This window comes from Gopherus flavomarginatus, chromosome 7 (assembly GCF_025201925.1).
Source record: "Gopherus flavomarginatus isolate rGopFla2 chromosome 7, rGopFla2.mat.asm, whole genome shotgun sequence".
Lineage (NCBI taxonomy): Eukaryota > Metazoa > Chordata > Testudines > Testudinidae > Gopherus > Gopherus flavomarginatus.
The window spans coordinates 15,798,935-15,818,092 of record NC_066623.1 but is presented as its reverse complement, the minus strand read 5'-3'; the positions used below and the strand labels follow the sequence as shown (position 1 = coordinate 15,818,092).

General features: G+C 40.1%; 1 protein-coding gene across 1 annotated transcript; it reads left to right on the top strand.

Annotated features, from left to right (window-relative positions):
* The first annotated feature begins 131 nt into the window (after positions 1 to 131).
* Positions 132 to 18,246, top strand: ZCCHC10 (zinc finger CCHC-type containing 10). The gene is made up of 4 exons (XM_050962869.1): positions 132 to 230; positions 7,455 to 7,616; positions 12,618 to 12,659; positions 16,250 to 18,246. Exons 1-4 carry the CDS (start codon positions 136 to 138, stop codon positions 16,515 to 16,517), a joined length of 567 nt encoding a protein of 188 aa, XP_050818826.1. The 5' UTR covers positions 132 to 135; the 3' UTR covers positions 16,518 to 18,246.
* The last annotated feature ends 912 nt before the right edge of the window (positions 18,247 to 19,158 follow it).

The window sequence follows — 19,158 nt, the reverse complement described above, 5'->3', positions numbered from 1 at the left end:
ACCCCCTGGAGGAGTAGAGCTGAGGCGGAGGACGGGCCCCAACGCGCGTCCGCTCTAGCCGCCTGGCTCTTTGTCGCAAGCAGCTGCCGGCTTCTCCCCCAATGGGGAAGGAGGAGGAGGGCGGAATTGCCCAGCATGCAGCGCGGTGGCCTGTCGTCGGCTCTCCTCACTTTCCGGTCAGGGGCTAAGATGGCGACTCCCATGCACCGACTCATCGCTCGGCGGCAGGCGTGAGTGCGCCGGGCCGGGGGCTAAGGGAGGGTCCCCGGTGATAGCGGAACCCCGAGGGGCTTGGCCTCATGTGGCAGCCCGAGAGAAGCGAGGTCCCGTGGGCAGGGGAGAAGAGGGTTGTCTTGGAAGGGAAGCTTCAGAGACTGGGCTCTTCTGGGAGGGGGCGCCTCGAAGGAGAGTCCCGGTGGAGTCGGGGATGCCCGTGTGCGTGGGGAGGAGACTCGCTGACTTCACCCAACCCGGAGAGCCTGCAAGTTGGGTGTGGAGCAAGCCCTTTGGGAGCGGGGCGGGTAGCGCTGGCTGGCCTGCCCAGTCACGTACTCCAGGGGCTCTGGTATAGGAGGTGAGGGGCAGTAGATAATGCATTGCATGTGTACAGGACTCCACAGCTCCTCAGGTGTCTGGCGTGCACCTTGCAGCACTGGAGAGTAGCCCGCCCTCGCTCCCTGCGTCCCCCATAGGGGAACAGTGCCATGGGTAAAGGGCCACAGCGTGAGAGCAGATTTTTCTTCTTTTAAAGTTAAGTTGTAAATCTTTTGTTGGAGTGGATAATGAAGTACTTCCTCCCAGAAAGAGCTAATTCTACCCAGTCTGTGAACTGGGACAGGCCTGCTGCTCACTGATTCATAAAAACAAATTCTATAATACAGTTTGGAAGATTAAAAGTTAACCATGGTACAGGCCGTTACAGGAATAATAAATAATTGTTAGCTCCTTGCGTCTGAGGATTTCAAAGTTCTTTACGAATGTTAACAAACTAAGTGTTTCACTATCAGCATGAGATAGCTAAGTACCATTACAGATCAGCTCCCTGATAAACAAAGAAGTTAAATGAGCTTTTTTTCTCCCCCTTTTCAAAAGTTTAGAAAATATTCTGCTTGTTTTTTACACCAGAAATTCAGAACTTGTGTGTCTTGGCAGACTATGGTGGCTGAAGAACTAGAGAAATGATGATATTAAAGTAGTCCAGAATGAAAGCTGAATGACTGAGAGGGGAAGGATGTTTTAGTCCGATTGTTTTGAGTAGTTGTTAACACCAATGTCTAATTAATCAATCATGGCATTCTTTCCACAAAATGTTAAAGGTTCAACACCCCCACCTTTCAGTTAAGGTGTGAGAGCTCACAATACACCCCTCTGGGAGATTTATGAGGTCCACAAGTAAACCAGAGAGAAAACACTATTTTATCAAAAGAAAGGCAGAAGAAAATCACATCAGGTCTCTTTTATTAACACCCCTACAGCAATGCACACAAAAAAGCACAAGCCTACATTTTTGTTTTTAAGTTGTGCAGGTCACTTTAAAGTAACTTGGCCAAAGTAATTTCAAATGAATTGTTGTTGTTGTTGTTAGGTGTTTTTACAGGCTTTCAAGCCAAGTGAGCAAAAGATAAGCCTGGGATACCAGTAGATAAAGTACATCAAACATCTGGTTAGGGTTTCGCTATAGTTTTTGAGAGTTTATTCCCTGTAATGATTTGTCATATTTGTCTGTTTCAGATGCGATTAATGGGCTGGATAGTGTTCTTGCATTTTTCCAGGATTACATAGTTTTTCCTTGCTTTTCAGTGGAAAGTTTCATAATTTCTAATGATTTATGGAATTATTATTTCCCTTTCATTTTGGAACAGTCTCTCCATTTCAACTTATCCTTTTGCATGTTGGTTGTATTTGTTTTGCATTGTGTTACTTATCCCTTAGCTTCCATTTATAGTTTATAGTTACTGATCCCATGTTCAATATGAGCTTGCCTTAGGCCTTGTCTGCACTAGAGAGTTTTGTCGACAAAAGTTATGTCGACACTCAAAAAGCGCTATAATAAAAATCGGTATTGCATGTTCACACTCAATCCCTCTGTCAGCAGAGTTCATCCACACTTGGGGCACTAGTATCAACAGTCCGAGCAGTGCACTGTGGGTACGTATCCCACAGTCCAGCTCGACACCTTCTGCTGCTGGGTCTTGTGGGAAGGTGGCGCAGATTGTGGCGCATCTTGGGACTGGGCTCAGTGTCCTGTAATGCATTGCTTTCTGTCCCAGCATTCCACTGGCTTCTGGCTTTCTTTCGCAGAATTTTTAATGGCCCTTCTTTGCTGTGCACCCTGGCATCTTTGTGGATTCTGCACTGCTCTCTTATGCTCTGATAACTGTCATGAAGACATCGTGGATGGCAGTGCAGTTATCTGTGAAGCTCCTAACTGAAGAAGACTCCCAGTAGCCTGACATGCTGTGTTATATGCATAGGAGCAACTTTAGATTGCTTTTGGCATTCACAGAACAGCTGCAGAGGGTGGACCGTTGCTTTTGGGCTCGGGAAACAAGCACTGAATAGTGGGATCGTATTGTCATGCAGGTGTGGGATGACGAGCAGTGGCTACAGAACTTCTGGATGCGGAAACCACCTTCCTGGAACTATGTGTGGAGCTCTCTCCAGCACTGTGACGCAAGGACACCAGAATGAGAGCTGCCGTATTGGTAGTGAAGTGTGTGGCAAGCATTGTGTGAAAGCTGGCAACTCCAGACTTGCTACTGGTTGGTCGTGAATCAATTTGGAATCAGGAAGTCAACTGGTGGGGCTGCATTAATGCAAGTGTGCAGGGCAGTTAAACACTTCCTGCTACGAAGGACCATGACTCTGGGAAATATGCGTGAAACAGTGGATGGCTTTGCAGAAATGAGTTTCCCTAACTGGAGGAGTGCTAGAGGGCGCACACATTCCAATTTTGGCACCAGACCACTTTGTGATGGAGTACCTCAATAGGAAAGGGTACTTCTCCATGGTGTTGCAGGCGCCTGGGGATCACCAGGGGCATTTCACTGACATCAATGTGGGGTGTCATCGGGAACACTGGCCTGTACCGAAAGCTACAAGTGGGAACATTTTTTTCTGGACCAGAAGATTACAGTGGAGAATATTGAAATGCCTACAGTGATCCTGGGAGACCCGGTGCACTCCTCAGCCCTGGCTCATGAAACCTTACACAGGAAACCTGGACAGCAGTAAGGAGCAGTTCGACAGCAGTAAGGAGCGGTTCAACAACAGGCTGAAGTAGGTGCCGGATGACTCTGGGATGTGCCTTTGGCCAATTAAAGGACCGCTGGCGATGCCTTTATGGCAGGTTAAACCTCAATGAGGATAATATTCCCATGGTTATAGCTGGATGTTGTACATTGCATAATCTTTGTGAACTTAAGGGTGAAAGGTTTGCTTAGAGGTGGAGTGTTAAGGCAGACTGCTTGGCTGCTGATTTTGAGCTGTCAGAAGGGCCCAGAGGGGGGTAATTTGAATCAGAGAGGCTTTGAAGCAACATTTTGAAAATGAGAACCAGTAATGTATATCTTTGTGATTGGTGCTGCAATGTTACATTACATGTAGTTTTCGTAGGAAGCAATGGTGACATTTTCGGTATTACGTTCCAGTAAGCAAATGATTAAACTGCCTATGTATGTATTGGTAGTGCCTGCTATCTCAATTTGTAGGAAACAAATAAAAATGAGTTACTGTTCTAAAACTTCGCTTTTATTGTACAAGGAACAACACACACACTCACAAAGATGCTTGGTGGGAAAGGAGGTACCAAGGGCAGACGTTCAGAGCTGTGTGTAGGTACAGCTTTGATTTTTAAAGTTGTCTGAGGGAGTGGAGTGAAGGGGAAACCGAGAAGTCCAGGAAAGCAGAAAGGACTATGTGGGCAGAGTTTGGAGAGGGGTGCATAGAAAAAAGTTCTCAATGTGCTGCAGGGGAGAGCGGGCATGCATCTACTCAGTCTGCAGCAATATTAAGGACTTCAGCATCTGCATTTGCTCCTCCATGAATTTAATCATCTGCTCAGTAGCATCCTTAACAAACTTCTGATTTTCTTTTCTTTTTCAGCTTCCCTCCACTCCTTGCATTCCCTTTGTCTGCATTGGAGAAGTGCAATACCTCCTGGAACATGTCGTCTTTGCTCAGTCTTGGGCTGCCTTTTGTCGACAAAACTTAGTAGTGTAGACAAGGCCTTAGTCTTGTCCATTTAACTTGCATGAGATTAGCTATTAGGACTGTGCTTAGAAATCTGTAGAAGTCTAGTTTGTTTGATCTTTTTTCCCCCGGTGATTAGACTGCATTTAGATTTTGATTTGATTTTGGTTTGGGTGGAATCGTCTGCTTTTTTGGTCAGGAGATGAGTGGCGTTGGGACCTGGAAGCAATGGTATGTTTTTGTTTAGTTGTACTATCTAGTTTTCTAGTGTTTTCCAGTAAAGAAGATATGTGCTGGTTTGAGTTGGCACCAAAAGCTGAATGTTTGTTTGTGTTTGTGTGCTCATTAAGTGGAGGAACTGTGCTAGTTCTGCTCACATATGGCAACTGTGGCACAGCCAGAAGTCTAAGGTTTTGCTTAAAAATTAGATCATCCTAGCTATGTCACTCAGCTCTGTGAAAAGTTTTGCATCTTTAGTTAGGTCAACCTAACCCCCAGTGTAGATGCGGTTACGTTGACAAAAGAATTCTTCCATCAACCTAGTTACCTCCTCTTGGAGATTGACTGCATTGACAAAAACAAACAAACCTGGATTCAATGATTTCTGTAGGAGCTGATGCAGCAGAAAAATCTTCCCTCTCTACTAATCTCCATAGATGACTAGGCAGGCAGCATAAGAATCTTGATCTATCTCTAAGCATGTCTAAAACGTATATTGCTACAATATATAGGTGTTTCAGCCCCTCTTCTTAGTGGGGACTGGGAGCAGTATCTTTCCATTAGTTTGGATACCCCTCCAGCACATGGAAGGTTTTTATGTTACATCCAAACCTATACGGTAACATTGTAGTAGCAAAGATCTTTTTAAATATTTGTCTGTTAAGTGTCATGCACCACAAAATATATCAGTGACAGTTTACTGGCTGTTTGGGGCCTCATTTTGTTTACAACTCCATGTATTCGGTAGTCTAAATACACCTAGTTAGCCTTCAGTTTTTTTTAACCTTTGTAAAATTTGAAGTAGAGTCATATTAATGGTCAGCCCCCCATTAGCCTACTGAGTGCAACATGTGTCTCAAGGCAGTTCAGTATTCACAGACATTCTCTCGGTGGAGTCTAGAAATGGAGCTTGAGAAAATAAAACTTTTAAAAACCTTTCAGTAGCCCTAGAATCTTGTTCAGCCTACTTACTAAACGTTCTGTTCCCTACTGAAAATAAATTCTCAAAGTTAATTGTGTGCAATTAATTGTGAGTCTTATTTGTTCCCTATTGAATCTAAATTAGCACCATTTCTCCTTACAAGAAGCCAAAGAAGTTTAGTCTGGAAAAGGTGTTGGATGTTCTAGACAGGATGACTATTAGAAACTTGATAGACCTGGGAGCCTGAGTAAGTGATGGCAAAGGCCAGTAAACCATACCATTCTTCTGTACCTCAGTAGGTGACTCATAGTTCCACACCAAATCAAAACATCCATCAATGCTAATAGCCTCTCTCTCCTCCTTCCTACCCCTATTCACTGTGTCTAAATGCTAAATATGCAGTTAGGAATTTTCCTCTTTCTAGTAGTATATGGCTGTTGAGTGGCTCTGAATGGACTCCGAAGTGAGTCTTTCAGTTGAGGGAAGAGGGGTAAAAGGCAGAGTTGAAAGGCAGTGTGGTGCAATACACTGAGCAGAAGACTGGGAGTCAGAAAATCCTATTTTTAATCTTGGCTCTGGCACCAATTTGTGATGTGACCTTGGGTGAGTCACTTAATATCTCTGCTTTAATTTCCTCATTTGTAAAATGAGACTTATACCTACCTCATGGGAGTGTAAATATGAATCACAGTAAAAGTGCTGAACGTTTTATTTTAAAGCTAAAGAAATTAATGAGGAGTGGTAGGGAAAAATAAAACAGAGGAAACAACTTTAGCTCCCTTCCTGTGTCAGTGAAAAGTTATTAGTGGGAACTCCCTTCTTCAGGATGAGTATATCATCAGAGTCTCCTTTAACCCATATTAAACTGAAAGGAAGCTTTTTTTCCTCTGTGATTTCTAGCAAAGTATTGCAAAACTCTGTGACTATTTACCAGTGTGGGCTCAAAATTATTCACCCATGTTTACTTTGATGATGGTGAAAAATTAATAGTTTATACCTTCTCAGGAAGCAGGTGAGTAAAATTTTGCATGGCTAACTCTAGTGAATTATGCATGCAAGACAGCCAGAATCAGGTTATACTTGGGATGGACAGAGTAAAATGTTACCCTCGAACTTCACATGCCTCAGTTGCATCTTTTGTGATAGCAGTCATTAACTGGCTGCTGAAATTGTAGGATTGCTCTTCAGTTTCCCACAAAGAACATGGTGTCCTGTTTAGTCTGACATTCTGTTCTGCCTCTAATCATTAGACTCTCATGATTTGAAAATTAGGCTGTCCTAAATATTGCAACAAACTGACTCAATGGATAGGAACAGATTTGTAGGTGCTTGTTTGAAAAAACTATGGAGGCAGGTGCAAATTCTTCGGAGATTGTAACATCGGGTACAATTTACTAACATTTATCTATGTTTATGTAACCATATTGCCCGCAGTTGGTGTAGGAATATAAAACATGCTGCCAAAATATTTGCCAGTTAGTTTGGGACAAGAATTATTTTTTCAATAATTGAATTACCTTTGTTCACTGGCTGAAACTTAAGAATTGCTCCACTTCCACTTTTCTTCAAACTCTTTAATAGTTGCTTATGAATTTTAAATTCTGAAGGGAATGAGAAATTATGAACTCCAAGCAGAGTGAGGAAAGATTGAAAGAGAGACCAACCAGTAGGAGTTACTAAATTAAATGCTGGCCACACACCATTTGCCAATGTGTCAACCAAGAGTGAAGTGTAGTTTAGTCTTTACCCCTTCAGCAGAAAGAGAGACTTGAGAGCTCCAGTTCTGGAATAGAAAAGTGTGTTTATGTTCATTCTGATAAATAACTGATACAGGAACATTCCAGTAATCACAAAGGACCCAATCCTGCCATTGACTATATGCAGGTATATGCATGTGTTTGTCTGCCCCAGTGAAATGCAGGATTGTTCTGACTTGAGAAAAGCTAAAGCACCAATAAACACAGGTAGACAGTTAAAGCTCAAATTAAACAAGACATATACTTTGTCTTAGGACTGGTATGCTAAAATGCACCATGTATTTTCAATTGATAGTGTTGATTGTGCTTAAATATCCCAACTTTAAATACAAACCTGCTCTTAAGCAAATTCTGTATTTTTGTAGGGAGGCAAACAAGCAGCATGTGAGATGTCAGAAGTGTTTAGAGTTTGGACATTGGACCTATGAATGTACCGGGAAGAGAAAATATCTACACAGACCATCAAGGACAGTGGAATTAGCGAAAGCTCTGAAAGAAAAAGAAAACAGACTATTGTTGCAACAAAGGTAAGATCAGCTGGTCTAAGGCTTAAAAGCCATTAGCAGAAGTACATATAGACTGTGTTTGGGAGATTGTAGTAGCATGGTCAGTTTTCTTTGTGTGGTTTTTGTGTTCATTCTCTTCCGTCTGTATGTGTAACTCCCATTAACATTAATAGTTACTGTACGTACATCAGAGGATATACACGTGTATTTGTATCCCACAGTATCCACAGGTTATTTGGTCAGCCTCTCCGTGTTGTAACTTAGGTCAAACAGGTTTTTTAAACAAAAATGGGCCACTGGAATAAAGTCAAAATAAGTAATGGGGCCTTTTTGTAATGGGCAATGTTTTCTGGACATCTTGACCACTTATCTTATTACATGTTTACTTGGGGCTTAGAAAACCGTTTGTGTACATCTTTCCTAGTGTGGGGACAATAAGCATAGTTAGAAAAGTATGTGATGTGTCATTTTTATAGTCTCACCATAAATGTGTCCACCAACAAAAACATATGTGCTACGTTAACAGTGTATCAGGAGCATGGTTTTTCCCTGAATAAAAGAATAAATAAGAAGAATAAAAAGCAAATAGGGGAGCAGGATATGGATTCATATGTATTGCCAATCCTTTATTCCTAGAAATATTGGAGATACATCTTATTAGATTAAAAGAACTACATGCTTTGTAGTTTTGACATCTGAGACACCTAGTCAGGTAATACCTGCAACCAAGAAGAAATCTCCAAACTGGACTTTGCCTTAATCTGAAGTGTGACTTCACTTAATTCTTCTGGCCCCTAGATAGAATTTTGTTGTTTCTCCCAGTGAAGAAGAATTGAGCACTGAAACATTTCATCCTTTTAATCAAAAGTGCCTTCAGAGAGAAAATGAAGTCATTTAATGAACTGAGAAGCTTTCCAAAATGTTGAACATAAAGGGATATTTCATATAATTTTTATGTTGACCATCCTCCTAGCTGTTATCATATACTGAGTAGCAGTGGTACTCACTATTGGTAGCAATGGTAGGAACACTAGCATAGGCAAGGACTAATGGCTGCTGATGTGTTGAACCTTGTGTTTTAAGCAGGGTTAGACAAAACAGTGGTTAATGCCGTTGGCCAAGTGAAACCTAAGAATTTAAGATGTCTTAAGCATTTTCATTCTAACTTTATTTTTCCCTTTGTTAGTTGCTTATGACTTTCCAAATCTTTATTCTTTGGGGGGGGCTGAAATTTTCTATGCAAGTGTAACATAGACAGATCCTGGTTGTCAGCGGGGGGGATCGAACCTGGGACCTCTGAAGCTTAATGCATGAGATTCTACTGCATGAGCTAAAAGCCTTAACTAAGGCAGTAGCAGCTTCATTAATCTCTAAGTGGTCTCGGTGCCACTAGAGGGGACAGATCACCACACCCAGAAGGTTGTGGGGGTTACACAAGGTCTCCACCTAAGGGTTAATTTTCTTTTAAAGTCTGAGCAAAAAATGATTCGGACGTTTTTAAAAACGTGAGCGGTGTGGAGGAAAATACTTTATTATTAAAAAAAAATGTTTTGAACTATTTCTTTTTAAAGGTTTAACGTGGAAATAGTTTGGCATTAGGTGAAATTTGGCATGACTTTTAGCACAAGCACTTTTTAAATAATTATCTGTTTTCTAGACAAAAGGGGGATGTGATGGATGTGAGGGATTTTTTTTTAAACTTGATTGGTGTGCACAATTACAGCATAATGAGATTCAAAATCTGTTTCACTTATGTTATGACCTGTGTACATACTGATTTTTTTTTTTTACTTCTTTCTTAAAAAACCCCAACAAAAATCTAGGACATTCCGTATAAAAGCCTACGTAGAACAATATGGTTGTAAAAGCAATATACGTTTACAAGGGCCAAAATAAAAGCCATTGTGTCAGTCTTAACATCTTCATTTTCTGATAGATGTAGTTTTTTAGATGGAATAACTACATATCTAATATAGCCTTGCACTGGCAAACAAGTCCAGTTGTCCAAGACTAGGTAATGTGGCAAAATAATTTTGCATTATGATCCTTCTATTTAGTTAATAGTTATTGACTTAGATGGAGGTTGTGTGACCTAAAATTGAGGAACTTCAGTACAAAGTAGTAATTCTGATTCTGAAGCCCTCTAAGACATAATGACTGTGTGCTTTTAGACCTAAAATTTATTCAAATGTTGATGCAATCTTTGGGACATATTTCCTTGTCCCTACTTGTTAGGTGTCAAGTACTGTACAATAGCTGGGGTGAGGAAGGGCAGTGATATAAGAATGAAATGTAAATATACTTTAAATACTGCAGATAATGTTCTTAATTAAGACAATGGAAAAGACATTTTAAAAGCTTCTAAAATTCTAAAAAAATTGTTGTAAGATTCTAAAAGTAAAACTGAATTACTGCTTGTTTAAAAATTTAATACGTTTTACGTAGTACAAAGCTGAGAGATGCAGTACCTCCTTAGCATCCTGAGGGCAGACACCTTGGCCTTTCTGTAGTGAATGATGACATAAGTACAGTACCAAATGGATGATTGAAAGGTTTAATTCCAGTAGCTGCCAAATTTTGGGCAATTCTGTGTGATACATGCAAATTACTTAATTTTTCATATTTGTAACTCTTTTGCATATCAGCACAGACTCCAACTGTGTGATTCTGTGTAGGGGAGGAATGTGAATTTAATGTAGAGAATTAAGACCTTGGTTTATCTATAGGGCAGCAGCAGGGCAATAATAAAACAACACAGGTTTGATCCCAGAATCTTCAGATTTATGCCATCGTCCTCTACCGTGGCAACTATAGGAATAACTGATAGGGGAAAGCTTACTGTTATCCCCCTTATGGAACAGATTGTAGAGGGGGAGACAGCACACTTTATTACTGGGCTAGACAACTGCTTGTGAATGTAGGGTATGAAGAGTCCTGATTTGTATTGCTGGCTCTGGGAGCCGAGTATGGTAGAGTAGAGAGTGCATAGCCAAGTGTAATAGTGTCTCTGTTTGGATCATCTGCAGAGTTGGAACCTGGGAGTTATGGATTTAAAAATATGAGTTTCTACCACTTGAGCTCCAGGACAATACACATTCATATGGAGGCAATAGCAGACGCATAAACTGTCTTGTTTGGCCACTAGAGCGGGACAAAGAATCCACACTCTGTTATCATGGGTTAGGCTAACACATAATCTAGGCCGTTTCTCCTGAAAGGCGTTTTGGCAAATTAGAGACCAGGGTTCTATTCGCAGCTTTGCCTGATGTAAAATGAATGAATGAATAAGTGCCTCCTCTAAGGTGGCACATGAGGCCCTGGTTAATGAAGGTTGTGGAAGGCACAGAAATAGGGAGAACAATGAGTAAAAGAGTTGAGATAAGAATTTGTGAGGTCCTGGTTTGTAGTTTAGTGAACCCTCTGCATGGCAACTGGGGATTATGTGAGGAAAGCACTCCTCATGCACACAGACCCATGACGTTTTACTAGTTGTGTGGGAATGCTTGACATCTTGCAATATGCTCATTCATTTTGCAGGTCTATGTGATGGTAAGCAAGTCTGCATTTGCCTCCATGTTACCTAACACTATTTAATTAAAATACTATGTTTTTTAAAAAAAAAACATTCTTTCGGAATCTGTATGGATGAGCTCTGTTCTCTAAAATCCAATGCTGCTCATCTTTTAAGTGAAATGTGAGCAACTGAACTGTAAAAACCAGGAATAGTTTTTGCTTCTACTTATCTAAGTTTGCTCCTAATATTCGGCCTTGATTAAGGAAAGAATCCCCTTTTTTGGAAAGGTCTTAAATCCATTGGATGCCAAATGGGACGTAAATACAAGCTTAAAGTTAAACATATGCTTAAATGCTTTCCTGATTAGTTAAGTCAAATTTCTCCGTAGCCAACGGCTCATTGGGCTGCTGTGGTTATATCAGTTTCATAGCCAACAGTATACAAGGGAGTGATGAGGCCAGCATCACCTCAAAGATGGTCAATTGGGTGACTAGAGGTAACCTTTCAGTGTGAAGTTGAGTGACACTCAAACTCCATGCATCTGAAGAAGTGGGTTTTTTACCAACGAAATCTTATGCCCAAATAAATTTGTTGGTCTTTAAGGTGCCACCGGACTCCTCGTCGTTTCTGTGGACACAGGCTAACACGGCTACCCCTCTGATACTTGGTACTCAAACCCAGGATCTTCGGGATTATAGCTGAGGACCGTAACCACTCAGACACTGCACCTCCCCGAAAAGGGATGGAATTAATTACATACTTAAATACTGTGCAAAATAGAGGCCTCATGTGGTTTACTTTTACTGTTGGCTGGGAAGGTGATACGGCCATATGAATCAAAAAGGGAACAGTCATGGCAAATTTGGCCTAATATTGCTACTTTGTGGAAAGGTTTTCTCAAAATTTAAGACCAACAGAAATCTCTCCCTGGGATTTCCTTTTTAATTCAGAAGGAAAGTATTTTGTTCATGAAGCATTTCCCTGCAGTGTTTGAAACCCAGACTTTCTATCAGTGTGTGAATGCAGGAGGACCTGAAAGTGAAACAGCGAGATGATATTAATAAAAATGGACTGTTTTTCTTTCTGTTGCTACAAGAGAGGAATTCATGGAGAGCATAAATGATGAAAACTAATTTAGATTTTGAAAATTTAGTTTTAATATTTTGAGATATTAGGTAAAGAAAACTTGTACACTGACAGTGTCATTTTAATGTAGAGAACCCCTAGCAGAAGGTAACAGAGTGTGACATACTCAAATACAAAAAATGTGTAAGAGGATAAAATACAACAGCTTTTTTTAAGTTATAGGGAATGTTTTCCTCTTGGGTTGAAAAATGGCTGAAAGTGAATGTGCCAAGTGAACTTTAGTTATAACAACGCATTGTTTACTTTTCTGCCAGTGGGATGATGATTTTCTATTATAAACCTCAACTCCACTGTGCATCTGTTTACTTAATTTTTCCCACTGCATTAATCAAAGCCATTGTTTTTCCTCTCCCCTTAATTAGAACTGGAGAAAGTATTGCAGAAAGGAAGACCAAGAAAAAAAGGTATGTGGGAAAAGATTAAAAGTGCAGCTATTCCAGTGTATGATGTTGCACTCACTGTGGCAGAGGGTAATTTGAAAGAGGGTGGGTGGGATACTGGAAGCAGAAATTGCAAATGAAGGATTGTGCTTGTCGCCTTTGGCCTCCTCTAAGTAGTCATGCTATGAGCATTTGAAGTTTCTCCAACCCCTTCACCTTCTAATTCTTTGTCTTCACTTTTTCCTCTTTGATCTTCCCTTCTCTACATACTCTTCCCTTTAGTAGAAAAAAATATTCATTCCTTTGGCTAGAAGGGCATTATTATTTTTTTCAAATAACTGCAGTAATTGACTACTGTTTTCCAGTTAATAATAGTTCCTTCTCCCCAGCTTGCTGTTTCTTGTCTCTTCCCCATTCCAAACTGCCATCTCCCTCTAAAAGTTTTTCTAGTGACTGTAAACAAAACAAATCTAAACCCAACCAACCAAAGGTATTGACACTAAAACTAGGTCTTATGAAGTAGCGATAGCGCTGCTGGGAGCCCACAGCTGGACCAGTTTAATTATTGTGTTAGTATAAAAAAAACTAGTAGAACTTTGTTATAAGGTTGCTATTGGTGCTGTCATGTGTTTAGTATCTGCAAGCAACATTTTTGTGTGACAATCCCTAACGGAAATATGGTCTAGCTGTCTTCTCCCATTTCTAGCTTAATGTCTCTTTTACTGCTGCTCTGCTAATTGGAACAGCCACCCACACTCCATTTTGGAAAACTCAAAATCCCTCCTTTAAAGGAGACGTGCAAAGGATTTTTAAATATTGGTCAGGTGCCCTTTTCTTTGCATCTTTATGATATATATGGCCAGAAAGGCTTTTTTTAAAAAGCCTGTATTTACCATAAGGTATAAAGAATGTCAAGACTGGTTTTATTGGTGGATTTCTTGGTGAGCTCTCAGCTCAGCTGAAGAAGCAACGTTTTTTATTAAAGACATCCCTTTTATTTTGGCAAAAAGATTTTAGACTTCATTTGTACATTGACATACCCATTTTTTTCTTTGCAGATCACCTTTAAAACATTACGTATTCTTGGTTTGAATTGTTTTCTCACGTGTTTATAGGCTTTCTCAGATCTAAGCACAGTATTCATTTATTTGCATATAAGCATCAAGTACACTTACTATGTATTGGGAAGAATGAAATACAAAAATACTCAACACAGCATGTTGTTGTATACTTAAAATCCTGAAGTTAAGAGATGCAGAAGTTAAGGTTCCAGTAGCATTGCTACTGGCTTGACCAGAAAAATACGAAATGACAAAACTCCTGCAATTGTGCCCCATAACTTTTAGGTTGCTTTGAGCTTTCTTGTGCCCACACTAGCCCGTACCACCTGCCTCATGGCACTCTTTTGGAAGATAGATTGCAAGCTCCAAGACACTTGTTCTTATACTCTGGCTGATTCTGCCTCCTTTGATCCGTGAGTCTACTGCTTATTCTGAGGCACTTATCTGTATCTAGTGTGCCGTATCAGAGATCTGATTCAAGTTGCCTTATATAAAAACTCATTAATATATTATTGAAATGGAATTTCAAAATCAATGCATCTATTCAAATACTGCAGACAGCATCATACCGTAGTGAGAAAGCTTGTGTTACAAAATATATATAAAAAAAGTCTAGAGCATGATCTAAAAGTTACTTTTCGTACTCTACCTAAACCATGTGTGTGTATCTGCCTGTTCCAGGGAAGTAAATTTCTTCATCTGCCCCAACAATTCATCCCCCTTGTGTAACCAAACCACAGACTGTATTATGTAACCTTCTGAACGCAAGTACAGTAGAACCTCAGAGTTACGAACATCTAGGAAATGGAGGTTGTACGTAACTCTGAACAAAACATCATGGTTGTTCTTTCAAAAGTTTACAACTGAACATTGACTTAATACAGCTTTGGAATTTTACTATGCAGAAGAAGAATGCTGTTTTCTCTTTATTTTTTTAGGAGTTTATGTTTAACACAGTGCTGTACTGTATTTGCTTTTTTCCTTTTTTTTTCCCCCTTGGTCTCGTCTGTGCTGCAGCCTGATTGCATAATTCCGGTTCCAAATGAGGTGTGTGATTGACTGGTCAGTTCGTAACTCTGGTGTTTGTAACTCTGAGGTTCTATTGTAGATGACTTTCTGCTTCCTATCCCTGGCCCTTGCCCTCTCCCCCAAAATCTTTCCATCAAGGGAATAGCTATTAGGCATTATCTGTAAGTACTCACTCTACTACCTATGTAGTGATCTGTCCTAATGATTCCGAACACCACTTTAAGATGTGGCTTCTATTAGCTTATTTTCTGGAGATTCCTTCCTGAGCAGCTGTAAATGAACTGCCCTCAATGGAAAAAACAGATGTTTGGGGGAGGAAATACAGATAACAGATGTATATTAAGTTGTTAGTGGCTCAGAACATAATAATACAATGCTCTACGTATGTCAATTTGACACAACTGTGGATGTACAATGAGGCAGAGTTAATGTAGCTGTTATAACCTTAGCTTATGAATTTCCTGACTTAGTGATTTTCAGCTAAGCACCCTTAATCTTATGCTTGCATTTAATGTCCTTTTTTTCTGGAGAAAAGCAAACCTATGCTTAATATTTCTAGCACTTTATATAGTACCAGTTAGGAATGACATTCAGTTGACTGAATGGAATGAGAGCAAGGTGAGCTAACACCTTTTTGGTTTTTCGCTGAGGTATCTCTGGAAAACCTGTGGTGTTCATTTTTGGCACTTAGTAACATTGCCCATACCAAAATCTCAAACTGCTTAGGAGTGATAGCGCATCTGCAATAGCTGCATCTTAATGGGAAAACGACTGATTTTTAAAAATCAAAATGAAAGCTTGGAGTTTGCAGAATATGAATTCAGAAAAATGGCAGAGCATGCAGGACTTAATGATATTTACCCCCATATTCATGTTTTTCCTTGCCCTTGATAAAGCTATTTTTAAAGGATTTGTTTTTCTGCAAGTTTCACTGTGATTATTAAAATTTCCATCTCACAAAATGTTACTGTAGTGGTGGGTACATTAAATTCCTTCTCCATCAGTAGCTTGGGAGCAGCATACCTTGGGTGAAATTCTGTCCTATTGATGTCAATAGTAAAACTCTCATTGACTTCAGTGGGGCCAGAATTTCATCCAGGGAGCATGTACAATAATGTGTCAAAGGAACAGATCTTCATTAAGCTTTTCTAAAATCTTAGTTGTTGTCCAGTCACTTTTTCTTATCACTTAAAACTTGTATTCCCTCTTTCCCACATTAACCAAACAAAGACCCCAGTCCTCAGTAAGGATCAGTAAGTTTCAAACCTTTGCTTTTTCTCCTGTAGTTCTGTTTTATTTTATGATGGGGAAGTATGTATTGCACTGTCCCATTACTCAAATGGCTGAAGGGTATTTGTTCAAAATAGAATCAAGAAAACGGGGGAAATACCACCTTCAGACAGAGTCACGTCTGGAAGATTGTAATGAACATTGTTTTTTGTAGTTGTACCTTCAGCAGGTCTGTTCAGTGACCACTGTACTGGGAAGAAAATCTCTCATCTGTCCTTTTCATGTTTCTTGCAGGTCTAAGAGCGTCACCAGTTCCAGCAGCAATAGCAGCATCAGTTCAGCTAGTGATTCTTCATCTGAGAGTGAAGATTCCTCTACCTCTTCTTCTTCTGATGACAGCGACAGTGACGAAAGCTCCTCCACTTCCTCATCCTCCCCATCTTCAAGTAGTTCTTCCTCTTCCTCAGACTTCGAGTCAGATTCTAGTTCCTCCACTAGTAGCAGCACCAGCACAGACAGCAGCTCTGATGATGAGCCACCGAAGAAAAAGAAGAAGAAATAGTGTGGTGCCATGTTCGGTGACAATATAGGACTGGTATTAGTGAACAATAATGTCATTCTCTAAGGAGGTTTTGGATACATTATTGCCAAACAGCTTAACTGGTTAAAATTTCTACAGTTTAAAACTTTCTAAGTGTTTTGCATATTTGGTCATAGGACATAAAAAGGTATTACATGGCAAGTGAGACTTATTGAAAGAGTATTTTTGTGGTTATTCCTTTAATGGGAAATTTTACTTTTTTAGTTGAAAAATCTGTCATCAGATTGGTTTATATGACCTAAAGTCCAGTAACCCTAATGTTTACATGCCAGAGAGCAAAACCTTCTTGTTTCAGATTGTGCTGTATATGTCATATACTGACCCTCTGTTTACAACAGCTTCATTTATGTCTTAGACTTAGAAAATCCTATAAACTAGTTAGTGGGGGAAGAGGAATAAAATCTTCTGACACCATTGGCTGCGTAGTACTCAAATAGCATTACCATTATCTGGCTAAACTGAATGCACAGTATTGCTCAGAGGGTGACTTCCATCCCTTTGCTGAGAAATATATTATACTTTGTTGCTCAGCTTTTCTCAAATGGCTTTTCCTGAGATTTCCAGGTCAAAGATTAATTGCAACATAAAACCTTTATTAGTGCTAATTTGTTAGAGATCCATATGCTGTCTGTACTGTACAAAGGCTTTAGCTAGTCTTTTTTCAACTTTGCCTGTTTCCTGAGTTCATGGAACTGTAACATTCTCTGAGACAAAGAATGTCTCTTGCAGCAGTAGCATCGGAATAAGATGAGGGTTACAGGCAGGGAGTGGGTGTGGGGCGAATCATAATAACTGATGCTGCTTAGGAGTTTCATCTTTGTGCCTTTTTTATAAAATGTATCCTAAAAAGAGAGGGGACCATAGTGGTTCTTCCCCCTCCCCCCAACCCCCAGACTCTTTTAGCTTTCCACCCAGAATATGAATTGGAGAAATGGTAGTAAGATAAATATAATCGAGGCATTATTTTCAAAGCAAGGACAAAAAGCTATTTTCATTGGAAGTTTGGTAAGAAAAAATGAGTCACCTTTAAATATAGTTCCCAAAAGGAAGATATTTCCCTTTTGCTATTTTTGCAAAATTGTGTAGTGTAAGATTGCCAGTTTGTTTGTTGGGCACATGGTACCTGGCATTATAGTCTGTAGTATAAAATGATTATTTGGCTCAATCCATTATTTTTACATGACAAGTTTGTGCACATTTGTGAAAGAAAGGAAAGAGGCATATTAGCCAAAAATTCCAGCAAACAAACATCACAACCCTGCATACTGCAAGATGTCTTTTGCAAGTTGCTAAATAGAACTAATTTGCTGTTGTGGTGAATTTAAGCAGATGGCATTAGTCATTTAATTTTGTGATGCAGTCTCCTTTTCAATTTCTTATTGATGGAGTTCCCTTTTTTTGGGAGGGGGCATCATATGTGAAAGAAAATTCTTAGATATCCTGGTTTAGGTAAAATATAGTAATTAAACTATTTTTTATATTTTTATGGAAAAAGTAGTGTGTAGAATTACTTTTGAATAAAATGTGCTTCTATTTAAATGTTTGAAAATATGTATGTTGTGTGTTTTAGTCTGTAATCATTACTGAGTTTTACAGAACATCCAGAAGACTGTAAATAAAACTACCAGGAAATTGTTATCTTAGCGAATGTACCATTTAATGGGAAAAGTCAATAAATTATTAAACACTGTTTGCTAAGTTTATTTTCATTGGAAGTCCACTGAACTGCAAATTTACTGATATGGTCAAGATTGAGGACAATAACTTTAGAAAATAGGCACACTTGCTGATCTAAGAAGCTGTCTGCAGGAGATAAGATGAAACAATACAACTGCTAAAGCGATTAAGAAAACGTATGTTTAACTTCTGGTCTATTGGTCCCTGAGCTGGGAGGTCTAAGGAACAGTATGCTATTTCTCAGGACATTTTATATCATTCAGCAGTGATTAAGCGATAGGCCATGAAAGGAACCTCTTCCAATATTTTATAGCCAGAAACATAGTGGCTTTTTATTTATTTTAATTTATTTTAGATCACTTGCTCTCAGATGAGATATTTCTGCTTAATTTTAAATCCATGCTCCAGTCTGTTTCATTTATCCCCAGCCATTTTTATCTTAGGGCTTGTCTACATCAGAAAGTTGCAGCGCTGGTGAGGGAGTTACAGCGCTGCAACTTAGGAGGTGTACACATCTGCAGGGCACCACCAGCGCTGCAACTCCCTGTTTGCAGCGCTGGCCGTACTCCCGTTTTGTCTCGGGTGTAGAGGATCCAGCGCTGGTGATCCAGCGCTGGTAATCAAGTATAGTCACTTACCAGCGCTTTTCTTGACCTCCGTGGAATAAGCAGGTATCCCAGCATACCTGAGGAAGCCTCCGGTAATCAAGCTGGTCTCCTTCCCCGGCTTGCTCTCGCGTTCCCCGAACCCCGAGCAAGCAGGTCTCCGTCCCTGCGGTTTGCAGGGTGGTTCCGGGAACGCGAGAGCAAACCGGGGAAGGAGACCAGCTTCGCCGCGGTTTGCTCTCGCGTTCCCCGAACCCCGAGCAAGCAGGTCTCCGTCCCTGCGGTTTGCAGGGTGGTTCGCGGAACGCGAGAGCAAACCG

Excerpts from the sequence above, each read along its gene's own strand:
- ZCCHC10 (XM_050962869.1), top strand. The coding sequence starts at position 136 with ATGCAGCGCGGTGGCCTGTCGTCGGCTCTCCTCACTTTCCGGTCAGGG. Across the intron at positions 231-7,454 it reads CTCATCGCTCGGCGGCAGGC|GGAGGCAAACAAGCAGCATG; the intron begins GTGAGTGCGCCG and ends GTATTTTTGTAG. Across the intron at positions 12,660-16,249 it reads AGGAAGACCAAGAAAAAAAG|GTCTAAGAGCGTCACCAGTT; the intron begins GTATGTGGGAAA and ends TGTTTCTTGCAG.